This window comes from Oryx dammah, unplaced genomic scaffold (genome assembly GCF_014754425.2).
Source record: "Oryx dammah isolate SB20612 unplaced genomic scaffold, SCBI_Odam_1.1 HiC_scaffold_4, whole genome shotgun sequence".
Classification (NCBI taxonomy): Eukaryota; Metazoa; Chordata; class Mammalia; order Artiodactyla; family Bovidae; genus Oryx; species Oryx dammah.
This window is the reverse complement of record NW_024070188.1, coordinates 49,770,104-49,786,349: the sequence shown is the minus strand read 5'-3', so window position 1 is coordinate 49,786,349 and position 16,246 is coordinate 49,770,104. Positions and strand designations below refer to the sequence as shown.

At 37.2% G+C, this 16,246-nt stretch overlaps 1 protein-coding gene across 7 annotated transcripts in view; it reads left to right on the top strand.

Annotated features, from left to right (window-relative positions):
* Window positions 1–16,246, top strand: part of ORC3 (origin recognition complex subunit 3) — a 70,085-nt gene that overhangs the window by 7,568 nt on the left and 46,271 nt on the right. For 4 of the 7 annotated variants that reach the window (XM_040238819.1, XM_040238824.1, XM_040238818.1 and 1 more), the window contains exons 4-9: window positions 1,584–1,728; window positions 6,594–6,698; window positions 7,838–7,989; window positions 10,029–10,159; window positions 11,804–11,963; window positions 13,211–13,324. In XM_040238819.1, coding sequence (XP_040094753.1) covers window positions 1,584–1,728; window positions 6,594–6,698; window positions 7,838–7,989; window positions 10,029–10,159; window positions 11,804–11,963; window positions 13,211–13,324 — 807 coding nt within the window. The remainder of the gene's footprint in view (window positions 1–1,583; window positions 1,729–6,593; window positions 6,699–7,837; window positions 7,990–10,028; window positions 10,160–11,803; window positions 11,964–13,210; window positions 13,325–16,246) is intronic. The other 3 variants (XM_040238822.1, XM_040238825.1, XM_040238820.1) reach the window with 1 other exon arrangement.

Here is a 16,246-nt window from a genome sequence, read left to right as displayed (position 1 = left end):
TTGGGATATATATTTACAGTGGTGGCTCCTAGTGCATAGGCCCTTTTCATATTGTCACTACTTTTAAATAGTGGCACTCTTAATTTTTTTAATTAATTTAATTGTAGGCTACTTACTTTCCAATGTTGTAGTGGTTTTTGCCATACAGCCACATGAATCGGCTATGGGTATACATGTGTCCCCCATCCCAACCCCCTGTCCCACCTCCCTCCCCATCCCATCCCTTTGGGTTGTCCCAGAGCGCTGGCTTTGAGTGCTTTTGCTTCATGCATCGAACTTGCACTGGTCATCTGTTTTACATATGGTAATACACATGCTTCAGTGTAAATAGTGGCACTCTTTAAATTATCCATTCAGTTAGACGTTTAAGAAATCAAGCTAATTCTAAACTACTTCATTCTCTCCCCTTTTTCAGTTGCCATGTTCTTAATATTTCAGCTCTGAAAAGTTTCTCCACCATAGCAGATTTATAGATGTGGGGCCAGCATCTTGAGGGGACTTGTTTTGTTCGACCACACAGGATTGTATTTCTTGTTCTTTTGTGTGTTTAGGGGGCAGAGTTATGTACTTCCAGTGTATTACTGCTTCCCACCGCCCTCTGTTGCTTTCCACCTGATGGCTTTGCTCCTTCCTGTATTCTGTGGGACCCTTGAAGCAGTTTGGATTTATGGTTTCTAGTTTAAAAAATCTAAATGGTCCTAATAGATTGTCATTGTATCCTCTTAACTGATGTCCCTGCCTCTGATGTCAAACCCTTCAGGTCTGTCCCTTATCTCTATGCCACCACTGGCCAAATCCCGTGGGGGCAGATCCAGCCCTATGCCAGGCTTACAGGGGTTTTCCAGCCGCACTACCAGTACAGCTCCTATGATCCTGTCTAATCTGGCCTTCACAGATGAACCAGATTAACCCTTCTTAACCCCGATTTAATCATACCTCTACTCCAAATGCCTTTAATGGTTCTCCCCACAGGACAAAATCCTAAGGCTTCAACATCAGATATATATTTCCTTGGTCTAGTCCCTTGAGTGTTTTGTCCAGTCTCATCATTCCTGGCCACTTCTCATGTTCTTTATGCTTAGATATGTCTTTGGTTCTCCAGATGATTGGTGCTTTCTTCCTCGTTTGCCTTCTCCATTGCCCATTCCTATTCCTTGTTCATTTTTTTTCATCCACCATCACCTCCTGCATCACCTGCTCGGTGCTTTGGCTCAAGTATATTACCTGCTCAGCTTAAGTTGGATGGTCCTACTTTTTTGCATAGATTGCTACAACAATATTGGAACAGTGTATTTTAATTTAATTGTAAGTGTTCTATCTCAGTTTTTCTCTTTTCTTAGGGAAGAGATCTTTTCATTTGTAAGGTGATTAGAAAATGCTTGTTGAATAAATAAATCAGATTTTTTAAAGGAAAGAATCCCAAACACTGGATATTTAAGGAAAAGATTTTTAAATTTCATCTAATGATCATTTTACATGTGATCTTTGGAATTTAAATTATGACTGTTTTCTTTCTCGGATTTGGAAAGATATATCAGATTACTGCTAAAAATAACTTGTGAAGTTTTGTGTTTTCTTTGTAGCGACTGCAGGAGGAATTAAATAAAAACCTATTTGACAGTCTCATTGAATTTCTGCAAACATCTCATTCTGGGCTCTGGAAGAATTCTAAAGACTGGAGCTGTGAAATAAAACTCAGAGAAATTCCAACTGCTGCTCTTGTTCTAGGTACAAATGTGTGTGTTTGTTTTTTTCTAAATAGTGGTTTTGTTCTTGAGAATAGAATGGAATCACCTGTTCTGATAAATTGGTCTGTTTCATTTGCATAATTACATTGATCAAAATTTGCATACTTTGAAAACCAATTAAGTGTTCTTACATTAATCATACATCTGTAAATTAAAAGAATTGACCAAGGGTTAGTCCTCACCTTTTTGTCAGAAAAATGAAGGGGAAATAAATTTGTATTACTATTACTCTTTCTTCATTAGTTATTTTAATATGAGATTTGAACTCAGCAATAAACTATCAGTATATTGATAGATGTGACTCTTATATTTTTTAAGTCATATCTTCAGTGAAATTACTCTGACCTTAATTTTATTTCCCTGTGCTTATTTTTAAAAATTTTGTATTGTAATATTGTGTTAATATTAACTGTTTGGAGGAGGAGGTTGGATGAAATATATATGTTACTTTCAGACTGCAGATTGTAAATTTTTTAGGTGCTTAAGTATCCATCACTAATATCTCATTTTAATTAAACATCTGGAATGCAGGATATTGGAAACAATTCTTTGGAATATTAGCAACTTTTCTTCATTCCTTTTGAAAGGAAAGTTGGATTTATTTGGATTCAAAACATACTCTTCATGGTATTTCCAATTTATTATTTATTCAAGTTATTTATATTAATGAGCTCTCAGATAAGAAATTAATTCTATTATTTAATACTGCCTCTAACACTGTTCATTACCTAAATATTCTTCCTGATATTCAGGGCAATACCTCTCAAACTTTAATGTACCTATAAATAATCTCCAGTGATCTTAGTAAACACAGATTTTCATTAATAAGTCTAGGATGGGGCCAGACTTATTTGCTGGTTATTTAAGCTTGCTCATTTCTAACAAGCGTCCGACTGATGCCCATATTGCCAGTCCCAGGACCACTCTAACGAAACTCCAGCGAATGGTTGTTGTAATGCTGTGGACCAATTTTTCAGTGCAGTTTTAGTTTTAAACCCCTTCTATCTGCTGATGAGAAACAGAGGCCTAGTGATGGCTGGCTTGTACTGTTGGGTGTTTAGTTTCTCTCCTCCCAGGTTATACAGCCTGATAGATGGCTGTTGTTGTTCAGTCACTCACCTGTGTCCAACTCTTTGTGACCCCATGGACTGCAGCATGCCAGGCTGCCCTTTCCTTGACCATCTCCTGGAGCTTGCTTAAACTCATGTCCATTGAGTAGGTGATGCCATCCAGCCATTTCATCCTTTGTCCTCCGCTTCTCCTATTGCCCTCAATCTTTCCCAGCATCGGGGTCTTTTCTAATAAGTCAGCTCTTTGCATTAGGCAGCCAGAGTATTGGAGCTTCAGCATCAGTCCTTCCAGTGAATATTCAGGACTGATTGCCTTTAGGATTGACTGGTTTGATCTCCTTGTAGTCCAAGGGACTCGCAAGAGACTTTTCTAACACCACAGTTCAAAAGCATCAATTCTTTGGCACTCAGCCTTCTTTATGTTCCAACTCTCACATCTGTACATGACTACTGGAAAAACTATAGCTGTGATTATATGAACCTTTGTCGGCAAAGTAATGTCTCTTGCTTTTTGATATTCTGTCTAGGTTTGGTATAGCTTTTCTTCCAAGGAGCAAGTATCTTTTAATTTCATGGCTGCAGTTACCACCTGCAGTGATTTTGGAAGAAGAAAAAATCTCTCACTGTTTCCACCGTTTCCCCATGAAGTGATGGGACTGGATGCCATGATGTTAGTTTTCTGAATGTTGAGTTTTAAGCCTTTTCACTCTCCTCTTTCACTTTCACTAAGAGGCTCTTCAGTACCTCTTCGCTTTCTGCCATAAGGGTAGTGTCATCTGCATATCTGAGGTTATTGATGTTTCTCCCGAAGTCTTGATTCCAGCTTGTGCTTCATCCAGCCCGGCATTTCCCATGATGTACTCTGCATATAAATTAAATAAGGAGAATGACAGTATACAGCCTTGATGTACTCCTTTCCCAATTTGGAACCTGTCCATTGATTCTAATTGTTGCTTCTTCACCTGCATACAGGTTTCTCTGGAGGCAGGTCAGGTGGTCTGGTATTCCCATTTCTTGAAGAATTTGCCACAGTTTGTTGTGATCCATGCAGTCAAAGGCTTTAGCATAGTCAATAAAGTAGAAATAGATGTTTTTCTGGAATTCTCTTGCTTTTTCTGTGATCCAGTGGATGGTTGCAATTTGATCTCTGGTTCTTTTGTCTTTTCTAAATCCAGCTTGAACATCTGGAAGTTTTCAATTCATAAACTGTTGAAGCCTAGTTTGGAAAATTTTGAGCATTATTTTGCCAGCGTGGGAGATGTGTGCCATTGTGCAGTGGTTTGAACATACTTTGGCATTGCCTTTCTTGGGATTAGAATGAAAACTGACCTTTTCCAGTCCTGTGGCCACTGCTGAGTTTTCCAAATTTGCTGGCATATTGAGTGCAGCACTTTAACAGCATCATCTTTCAGGATTTGAAATAGCTCAACTGGAATTCCATCACCTCCACTAGCTTTGTAGTGATGCTTTTTAAGGGCCACTTAACTTTGCTCTCCAGGATGTCCAACTCTAGGTGAGTGGTCACACCATCATGGTTATCTGGGTCATTAAGATCTCTTTTGTATAGTTCTTCTGTGTATTCTTGCCACTTCTTCCTAATATCTTCTGCTTCTGTTAGGTCCATACCGTTCCTGTCCTTTTTTGTGCTCATCTTTGCATGAAAAGTTCTCTTCAGTTCAGTTCAGTTCAGTAGCTCAGTCGTGTCCGACTCTTTGCGACCCCATGAATTGCAGCACGCCAGGCCTCCCTGTCCATCAGCAACTCTCGGAGTTCACCCAAACTCATGTCCATTGAGTCGGTGATGCCATCCAGCCATCTCATCCTCTGTCGTCCCCTTCTCCTCCTGCCCCCAATCCCTCCCCAGCATCAGGGTCTTTTCCAATGAGTCAACTCTTCGCATGAGGTGGCCAAAGTATTGGAGTTTGAGCTTCAACATCAGTCCTTCCAAAGAACACCCAGGACTGATCTCCTTCAGAATGGACTGGTTGGATCTCCTTGCAGTCCAAGGGACTCTAAAGAGTCTTCTCCAACACCACAGTTCAAAAGCATCAATTCTTCGGTGCTCAGCTTTCTTCACAGTCCCAAGTCTCACATCCATACGTGACCACTGGAAAAACCATAGTCTTGACTAGACAGACCTTTGTTGGCAAAGTAATGTCTCTGCTTTTTATTATGCTGTCGGGGTGGTCATTACTTTCCTTTCAAGGAATAAGCATCTTTTAATATCATGGCTGCAATCACCATCTGCAGTGATTTTGGGGCCCCCCAAAATAAAGTCAGCCACTGTTTCCACTGTTTCCCCATCTATTTGCTATGAAGTGATGGGACCAGATGCCATGATCTTAGTTTTCTGAAGTGTCTCTAAATTTTTTGAAGAGATCTCTAGTCTTTCCCATTCTGTTCTTTTCCTCTATTTTTTTACATTGATCATTTAGGAAGGCTTTCTTATCCCTCCTTGCTCTTCTTTGGAACTCTCTATTCAGATGGATTTATCTTTCCTTTTCTCCTTTGTCTTTTGCATCTCTTGTTCTCTCAGCTATTTGTAAGGCCTCCTTAGATAACCATTTTGCTTTTTACATTTCTTTTTCTTGGGTATGGTTTTGATCACCACCTCCTGTACAGTGCTAGGAACCTCCATCCATAGTTCTTCAGGCACTCTATCAGATCTAATCCCTTGAATCTGTTTGCCTGATATATGGTTGTTTGATAAAGTCAGGGGTCTGAGGAGAACATTTTTCCAGTTAAAGACAATGTTGATTATCATGTTTCCAGTAGACAAATCTATTGTTTTAAGGAACTAGTGTTAAAAAGCTAATGGAGGCAGTCAGTGAAAGATAAGATAAGCCATTGTTTTATTAAACTCCCAACTTTGTTCAGAGATGCATTGTCACATTTGTTGGCCATAATGCATGCTAAATATCATTTTCATATCTGTACTCAGAGGATCAGAAATACATCCATTTAAAAATAGCCTGCCAACATTTTCATTTGTTTCCTGGTAAAAAAATTGCTTACTGGTGGTCTGGATAACTCTGAACTTTTTTTTTTTTCCTTCCAAGCAGTTAAAGTTTTATAGTAGCAAGTCTCAAGCTGTTTCCCAATATCTGCTATTGGAACCTGCCTAAGCATCAAGGCACCATCTAGAAATCACAGATTGTGATGTTAGGGAACTTACCAGTAGATAGAATTTTTTTATTGGGGAAATGGCCAGTCAACTCTGATAACTGCATGCAGAGCACCAAAACTGATTTGTGGAAATGAGACCCAGGGATAGAACAAATTCTTAAAGAACCTAAAGTTTTAATTTATTTTTAGACTCTTCCCTCAAAAATCAACATAGCATGACTTATCTTTTGTATTTTGCTATGATCATTTAGTAGTATTAATGTTTGGATTCTCCTCAGTTGTTAAGTTAGGGTCATACTAAGGGCCTTATTTTTGAATGATTATTTTAAAAGCTCTTTATGAGTTTTAAATTCCTCCTAAGATGTTTTCATGGGTCATCTACACATCCCCAGTAGTTGTTTTTTTTTTTTTTTTCTTAAAAAAAAAGTTGTGTTAAATACCTTTCCTGACAGGTATAGTGCCTGCCTCTATGCATGTGTTTGTAATGGAGATCTTTTCATTTATGCAGTATATTTTCTTATTTTCTATTATTAATCATGTTTTGAAAATGTTTTACTTAGTAATTCACTTGGCGTGTAAAGTTGCTTTTCTTATTGTTAAATTATTAATGATAAAAGTGATGGTATAATATTGCTTTATTATCCCATAGGTGTGAATGTAACAGATCATGATTTAACACTCAGAAGTCTAACAGAAGTCCTTCAGAATAATGTCACGCCTTATGTAGTCTCATTGCAAGCTAAAGATTGTCCAGGTAAAATATAAATGCTCTAACAGCCTTGATAGAAATCTTTACAAATCTTCTCTATCCTTTTCTGTTTCTCGCTTTCATTATCCTTTTTTATTAGTGGGAATGGCATGGCACTACACTTTTGGCAGGATGAGGTTTTTTAAGTGCCTCTCAGAGTAATCTTGACTTTTGCAAGACTCTAGACCACTGTTGTTCAGTTTATTCGTGCCCCACCCCTACCATATCAGCTTCATTACCAGTGATCGTTCAGGCACTTCCCAAGATGTGTTCCTGAAGCCAGTAAAATTTTAATAAGTTGGACAGTTTGGAACAGGAAGTTGAGAATTGAGGAACTTTTTATTTAGCCCAACAGAGAAGAGACTACATACGTAGGCTCATATTTACAGCCTCAAATCATTGTATCATCCCACTTTGAAAGACGACCATGGTAAAAAAAAAAAAAAAAATAGTCCATTGCCATAGCTAATCTCAATGGAGCCATTAAATCATGAAGAATGTGGACACTAACAGAGTCAGATGTGCTTAGATTTGGACTGACAAAAGGGCTTTAAGTGGTTACATTCATGTTCATATACTATTTGAAATTAAATAAAAGTCCTTGGGACATCTTTAAAATGACTATATGGACTTCACTGGTGGTCCATTGTTTAGGACTGTACACTTCCAATGCAGGGGGCACGAGGTTGATCCCTGGTTGGAGAACTAAGGTCCCACATGCCGCATAGCATGGCCACCAAAAAATAAAAAAGATGATTATAAGGAAGAGTTTAATCAGTAAAATAACTTATGTAAGTAATATTGTTGATCTCTTTTTAGGGGCCTTAAAAACCTTTTGCTGTCCAGTGTAATTTAAATGTATATTATTCCTAATATAATTTTTAGTTTTCATGTTTACACATTTGCTTAGGTAACACTTTTGTTACAATAAATAAATACAAACTTTGTCCTAGTATTAGTCTGAATTCATAAAATTTAAATATTAAGGAGAGAATACTAATGAACCTTAATAGTTAATATGTTAAATGTTATGTTAATATTAAGTGTAGGAAAACATGTTCTACTGAGATAGTGATCAAAAAGTTTCAGGTGTCTTAGATTTGTTTTAAGGGAATATTCTTTCTTATGTTTTTTATGTACTGTAGATATGAAACATTTTTTGCAAAAGCTGGTCTCACAGTTGATGGACTGCAAAGTAGATGTGCAATCCAAAGAAAAAGAAAGTGTTCAGGTCATCCAGAAAAATGTACATTATTCAATGGATTCTCTTTGCGCTTGGTATATGAGTGTCACACAGGTAAATGTAAACTGACAATTTTTTTTTTGCCAAGAAATTGGTGTATGATTGAAGAGGCTTGGAATTACAGTGAACTTAGTACTGTTTTCATCTACTAAGGATATGTTTATGCAGCACTAGTTAGCTAATTTAGTAGTAGCTACTTATTTTTCCTAAGGTTACTAGAATCTAGAAGTTTTCTTTTATTGGTATGCAACCTAGTTCCTGGGAAGTGTTTAGTTTTTTACAGGGTCATTTTATTTGTGTGAGAGTGTTACCTAATGACAAGACAGCATCAGGAATTTGTTCTGCTGCAGATTCTATCTCTATGACAGTGGCTTTGGGTTCCTCGTTATTCACTTTGGTGCAGTAGAACCATGCTTTCAGGACCCATTGTTTGATGAGGAATAGTCATATATGTATATATTCAGTTGAGTTCATTGGCTTAGTCGTGTCCAACTCTTTGTGACCCCATGGACTGCAGCACGCCAGGCTTCCCTGTCCATCACTAACTCCCAGAGCTTCTTAAACTCATGTCAGTCGAGTTGGTGATGTCATCCAATCATCTCATCCTCCATCGTCCCCTTCTCCTCCTGCCCTAAATCTTTCCCAGTATCAGGGTCTTTTCCAATGAGTTAGTTCTTTGCATCAGGTAGCCAAAGTATTGGCGTTTGAGCTTCAGCATCAGTCGTTCCAGTGAATATTCAGGACGGATTTCCTTTAGGATGGACTGGTTGGATCTCCTTGTAGTCCAAGGGACTCTCTAGAGTCTTCTCCAACACAACAGTTCAAAAGCATCAGTTCTTCAGTGCTCAGCTTTCTTCACAGTCCAACTCTCACATCCATACACGACTACTGGCAAAACCGTAGCTTTGACTAGACGGAGCTTTGTTGGCAAAATAGTGTTTCTGCTTTTTAATATGCTGTCTAGGTTTTTCATAGCTTTTCTTCCAAGGAGTAAGCGTCTTTTAATTTCATGGCTGCAGTCACCATCTGCAGTGATTTTGGAGCCCATAAAAATAAAGTTTCTCAATGTTTTCATTGTTTCCTCATCTATTTGCCATGAAGTTATGGGCCCTGATGCCATGATCTTCGTTTTTTGAATGTTGAGTTTTAAGCCAGCTTTTTCACTCTCCTTTTTCACTTTTCATCAGTAGGTACACACACAGATATATATATATACACACACATAATGTATACATGTATAAATCTCATGTGTTCCATGTTTGGAGTTCTCGAGGAATAAATGCTCTGTAAGTAAGGTATGTATAACAGGCAGATAATATAAATAGAAGTTTCATTCTACCGTGACATCTCTGGTGAAACTGAATAACCTAGATGATTCATGAGTAACTGCACCATAAAAACCACAGTCTTAGTTTATGATGCTGTTGTAGCCAGATAGTATGGGAAAAGTTACTGTAGTAACATTTTCTGCTGAATGTATTTGCTGAAGTCATCATAAATGAAGTTTGTTTTGCTTTATATAGGGATTAAACTGATTCTAATGCTTACCAGAATATGTTAATTTGATCCACAGTTTGTTTCTGGAAATCAAATACTGCCTGAGATTTAGGTCAGAAATCTTAAAAGTTGGGATTGGATCAGATGATATTTAAGATGTTTTTCAACTTGAAATTTCACAGTAGTGGAGCAGCAAGTAGTGTTACTCATTCCAGTTTCTAATTATAATTAGAAACACTGGTTCTCCCCGTAAAGCAAAGCAAAATATAATGTTCTATGAACAGAAAAATCAATTTTATAGAAAATATTCTCTTCTCCCCATGCTTTTCCTGTCATTTTTTCAGATAGAAGAAAATATAAATATTTCATATGAGTTATAGATTTTATGAATTTTTTTCTTCTTGGTTATTATTCCCATGTCAGACACAGAATGATTCTGCTAACTGTTGGAATGAATTTCTCTTTATTATGTGGGAGAAATAAAAGAAATAATGTTATTGTGAAATATGAAGGACAGTATATCAACTTGTGGCATTATAGCATTGTTTGGGTGGTAAAGCTTACTCTTAACTCTTTCTTTCCACACGGCTCGTAAGAAGACAGACCCCAAAATGCCAAGAAAAAAGAGAACTTCTAGCCAGTGGCAGTCTCCTCCTGTTGTGCTTATCCTAAAGGATATGGAAAGCTTCACCACAAAAGTACTCCAAGATTTTATAATTATCAGCAGGTACATGGTGTATCTTCTGGCTTTTTCACAAAACTTTTTATTAAGAAGATGTATAATTTTTAACTCAAAAAACAACCTTTTACTGAGAAAATGCATAGCAGTTTAATCTTCATTTTGATGCTAATGGATTAAAACCAGGATGGTTTCAAATTGTTGATAAAATTAAATGTTTAAAACCACCTATCAGATTTTCATGTGCTTTTTGATCCAAAAATGAGACTCAAAAGACAAGTTAGCCAGTTTTTAATTAGAATGATAAAGCAGAATGAAATGTAGTTTCTCTCCCAAGGTTGTCTGTTTCTTACTTGCCCACTAGATGGATAAGCTACTCCAGGTTGAGCTAGTCTTGTCGTGTCTTATTTTATGATACCTATCCACTTAGAAGGTCTGAGTTACATATGTTTCTACTGAGCAAGAAATTTCTTTTTAAATAACATTATTTTATATGGATTTCTAATGAGAAACAACTTTTATGACCTTACTGGAACTTCAAGACAATCCTGTGAGACTTGGAATTAAAATAAATAACCCTATTTAAAAACCCAGTGACATGCTTTTCTCATGGTACATTTTTTTCGATGTAACTTATATTGGCATCTTCTGTATGTTAACATGCTTAATAGTTTTGGCTACATTTGCCTAAACCTATATTGTGTGAGAATCTACTAATATTAATATAATTCTTACTTTGATAGTCCTTCCCCCACCCCCCATTTGAAACTAAGATTTCCAGATTCTTAAGACTTCTCTTAATGTTGACACTGAACAGATTTAACATGCTGAAAAAATGCACAGTACAGAATAGTGATATAAAAGCTATACCTTTTGGAACTCAGACTTGTGACTGCTTTTACTATCGAAAGTAAGAAAGAGAACCTTAAGCAGTAATAGAGTGCCAGTGCTTTATACCATGGCAGTAGACCTGCATCCGGTAGAACACTGAGAAGCAGGAGCTAATACGAGGGAACAAACAAATGATCAGCCACTATACAGAGGGCTCTGATCCACAGTGACTCTAAGGGGTATTGCTGCTATAGTCTGTGGAAATCATTGTGTTCATACTGATAATGCTAAGAATAAATCATGTTCAGTAAGTTTGAGTTAAGAATGCAGGGAAAGGATGTAGCATTTTTAAATTATGTCCATTAAAAATATCTTACATATTTTTAAGAAAATTTTTCTAAAGCTTAGCTATTATGGCGGGATTGACATAGCATGTAAAAATATCCATAGATTAGTGAGCTTCGTGTCACTGAACTCTTAGGCTAGATGTCTGACCATGAGGAAGACTGTAGGTATGGCTCAAACTTCGGATGAGAGTTTGAATAGTATCTGACACTTCTTTTAACACTTGATTTTGTATAACCTAAGAGGGAAGCACTTGATCTCTCTGGACCACCATGTTCTTATTGCTAATCTATTAAATAGATTGACTTCAGAGCTAAAATGTCCGGGAAATAGCTAGTTCTGTGCTGCCATAACAGGAAAATGAGTGACCTAAAATTTTTTATTATTTAGAATGATCTTCCTTAGCAATGTGTTATAAAGTAGGCATTAAACAAAGGTTGTCTTATTTTAAAATATGATGTATTGAAATATATTTGCTAAAGACTTTCAATTTTTGTAACTTCCTTTGAAAACTAGTCAACATCTACGTGAATTTCCACTAATACTCATTTTTGGAATTGCCACATCCCCTGTTGTCATCCATCGGCTGCTTCCCCATGCAGTATCATCTCTGTTGTGTATAGAACTGTTCCAGTCTTTGTCTTGTAAGGAGCACCTGACTACGGTACTTGATAAGGTAAAAAGAAAAAAATTGTACCAGTGCAATAGGATGAAAAGAAAACTTCCAAGAATAGACTATAAATATAAATGTTAGTGATAAATCTCTGTGTTTCTCACTATGATATTGTGTATGTTCCTACACATATTTTTGTATTTTTATTTATTTTATAATGTATAGTTTGGCCTCTTCACTTAAAATATAAGCTTTATGGAAAAAGTAATCATATCTTTCTATATCTACCTACCTATTAACCCTATTAACTAGTCATTACTCAATGGAAAATTACAGGTTTTTTAAATAAATTTTTACAGAATTTAATGACTCCCTAGTAACAGTAGCAATGTTTTGACACTTACATTTTACGTTAAATGACTTGGAGTTTTTATGGACTCTTTCTTGTCATGCTGCTCATGACAAAAAGTAAATACTAAGGTATTCCCAGACCTTAGCTCTGTGTTTCTACCTAAGTGGAAATACTCTACGTTACTATTGACCTTCTGTGAATTGTTGCTGAACTCAGCTCCTTGAAGATGTGCTTTGTGCTGCTATGTAATTTGATAATGACATTCCACTTATTTAACAACCACAGTGACATTTTTTCCCCTTAAAGGTGGTATCCACTGACAGTTTAGGGAAATTTTTCCAGCTACAGTATTTAAAGTTGCTTGGTTATGACCAAATTCAGTTGGCCTTCTATAACTCTGCTTCAGTTTGAAAAGCCTAATATGACTTCATTTTCAGATTTAAAATCTTCAGTGTAGCCATTGAAAATTAGCTTAGTGATACAAATTTACCAATTTAATATTTTTTAAATAGACACCTGTTAATTTTAGGTTTCTCATTCAACAGTACATAATGAGTTATTCTTCATTACTGTGCATAGATGAAAAAGAAATCTTATCAAATAAAAATTGCCAAAGCCTACAGCTTCTTCAGTGACTTCTGATGGGAGAAAAGAGACTATATAGATGAGATTTTTTTGATAGAATTTAATAGAACTTTTACAAATTAGGAATTGAATGAAGGATGATGGACATCTTTGATTTGAAGATGTAGAATGAATAGCTACTTGTGTTGTTGTTACTGTTTTATAAATTATTTTAAAGTTTTGGTTGATATTTGTCATACAAAAATCTAGCTACTGGTATAGCTTTCATAGGTACTGTGTTACAGTATCACTTTTTGCCTCATTATTTACTTGATGTTTATGAAGAGTCAAGACTAACAGGGAGTATGTCCTGCCTTCCTTTTCTCTCTTTCAGCTTCTTCTTACAACTCAGTTTCCATTTAAGCTAAGTGAAAAAGTGTTGCAGATTCTGACCAACATCTTTTTGTATCATGATTTCTCAATTCAAAACTTTATAAAAGGACTTCAGGTAAGAAGACACTAGTAGGTTTGAAAGTTCACAGGCTGATTTGTGTGTTATTTGTGTGTTATTTCAGACTGACTTTTGAGTGTAATAATTAGGCATTTTAAATGACAAGATCTGGATAAGTAAATTCAAGTTATATTATTTTGTGTTCAATGAATCCTTTGCTATCTTGCATCAAAATGTAGAGCATATGTTAATTCGAATATTAAAACTTGAAAAAGACCTCTCTCCTTTCCAGTGATTCTTAATCATTTGGTAGGGGATGTGGGGAGGACATACTTTTTTGAGAATCTGATGGGTACTAATGGGCTTTTCTACCCAAGAAATGATATATATAAAGTGTTAGCAAAGTTTTTCTTTACAGGGCTGTATATTAAATATTTTTGGCTTTGCATGGTACATGTGGTCTGTGTTGAACGTCTTCTTATTTTTTAAACATAACCATATTGGGACTTCCCTGGTGGTCCAGCGGTTAAGAATCTGCTTTGCAGTGCAGATGTGGGTTTTATCCCTGGTTGGGGAACTTAGATCCCAAATGCCTGGGAGCAGCTAAGCCCATACACTGTAGAGAGCTGGTGTGCTGCAACTAGAGAGTCCATGTACCTCAATGAAAGATCCTCCATGGTACAACAAAGATTCCACATGCCACAACTGAGACCCCACATAGTCAAATAAATATATTTTTAAAACAATCCTTTTAAGGTATAAAAATGATTCATAGTTCCTGCTGCTGCTGCTGCTGCTAAGTCGCTTCACTCGTGTCTGACTGTGCGACCCCCATAGACGGCAGCCCACCAGGCTCCCCCGTGCCTGGGATTCTCCAGGCAAGAATATTGGAGTGGGTTGCCATTTCCTTCTCCAATGCATGAAAGTGAAAAGTGAAAGTGAACTCGCTCAGTCGTGTCTAACTCCTAGCGACCTCATGGACTACAGCCTACAAGGCTCTTCTGTCCATGGAATTTTCCAGGCAAGAGTACTGGAGTGGGTACCATTATCTTCTCCCTCATAGTTCCTGAGTCATATAAAAATTGGCTATAGACTGTAGCTTGCGGTGCCCTGCACATGTGTTTGTGTTCATTTTATTTATTCCTATATACTGTGAATGCATTTTCACTAAGGTTTCATAACTTGCCAGAAGAAAATTCATGAACCTAGTCTAAATAACACCTAATCTAAAAACGGACCCCATTCTCAGTAATTTAAAAGTTAATAGTACTTCCTTCTCTTGGCAATTACCTAAAATACCTTAGCAAAGTGTAATTGTTGTGAGCACATGCTATTTGTCAAGTTCATTAAAACCTGTGTATTAGTAATCTTTAGCCCAAGAGTATAGTAGGATATTTCATGTTCATGTAGTGCCTTGAAGATTACAAATTATTTCTTTTCTCTTATGTATTCTTCCTTTACATTAAACACAATAGTGTTTTATTACATAAGAGTATTAGCTCTTATGGCGACTATGTGTCTTGTTTTTTCAATTTAGACTTTTTAAAAAGAGTATTTTAAAGCAAGAAAATATTATTTACCTTAGCAGTGAAAAGAAAGTGTAAGTCACTCAGTTCAGTTCAGTCACTCAGTCATGTCCGACTCTTTGCGACCCCATGATTCGCAGCATGCCAGGCCTCCCTGCCCATCACCAACTCCCGGAGTTCACCCAAATTCATGTCCATCGAGTTGGTGATGCCATCCAGCCATCTCATCCTCTGTCGTCTCCTTCTCCTCATACCCCCATCCCTCCCAGCATCAGAGTCTTTTTCCAGTGAGTCAACTCTTCGCCTGAGGTGGCCAGAGTATTGGAGTTTCAGCTTTAGCATCAGTCCTTCCAGTGAACACCCAGGACTATTCTCCTTTAGGATGGATTGGTTGGATCTCCTTGCAGTCCAAGGGACTCTCAAGAGTCTTCTCCAGCACCACAGTTCAAAAGCATCAATTCTTTGGCACTCAGCTTTCTTTATAGTCCAACTCTCACAGCCATACGTGACCACTGGAAAAACCATAGCCTTGACTAGACGGACCTTTGTTGGCAAAGTAATGTCTCTGCTTTTTAATAGGCTGTCTGGATTGGTCATAACTTTCCTTCCAAGGAGTGTCTTTTAATTTCATGGCTGCAATCACCATCTGCAGTGATTTTGGAGCCCCCCAAAATAAAGTCAGCCACTGTTTCCACTGTTTCCCCATCTATTTGCCATGAAGTGATGGGACTGGATGCCATTATCTTCGTTTTCTGAATGTTGAGCTTTAAGCCAACTTTTTCACTTTCCTCTTTCACTCATCAAGAGGATCTTTAGTTCTTCACTTTCTGCCATAAGGGTGGTGTCATCTGCATATCTGAGGTTATTGATATTTCTCCCAGCAATCTTGATTCCAGATTGTGCTTCATCCAGCCCAGTGTTTCTCATGATGTACTCTGCATAGAAGTTAAATAAGTAAGTTGACAATATCACACCCTTGACGTACTCCTTTTCCTATTTGGAACCAGTGTGTTGTTCCATGTCCATGTCTATATGCTTCCTGACCTGCATATAGGTTTCTCAAGAGGCAGGTCAGGTGGTCTGGGATTCCCATCTCTTTCAGAATTTTCCACAGTTTATTGTGATCTACACAGTCCAAGGCTTTGGCATAGTCAATGAAGCAGAAATAGATGTTTTTCTGGAACTCTCTTGCTTTTTCGATGATACAGTGGATGTTGGCAATTTAATCTCTGGTTCCTCTGCCTTTTCTAAAACCAGCTTGAACATCTGGAAGTTCACAGTTCACATATTGCTGAAGCCTGGCTTGGAGATTTTGAGCATTACTTTACTAGCGTGTGAGATGAGTGCAATTGTGTGGTAGTTTGAGCATTCTTTGGCCTTGCCATTCTTTGGGATTGGAATGAAAACACATTTTCCAGTCCTGTGGCCACTGCTGAGTTTTCCAAATTTGCTG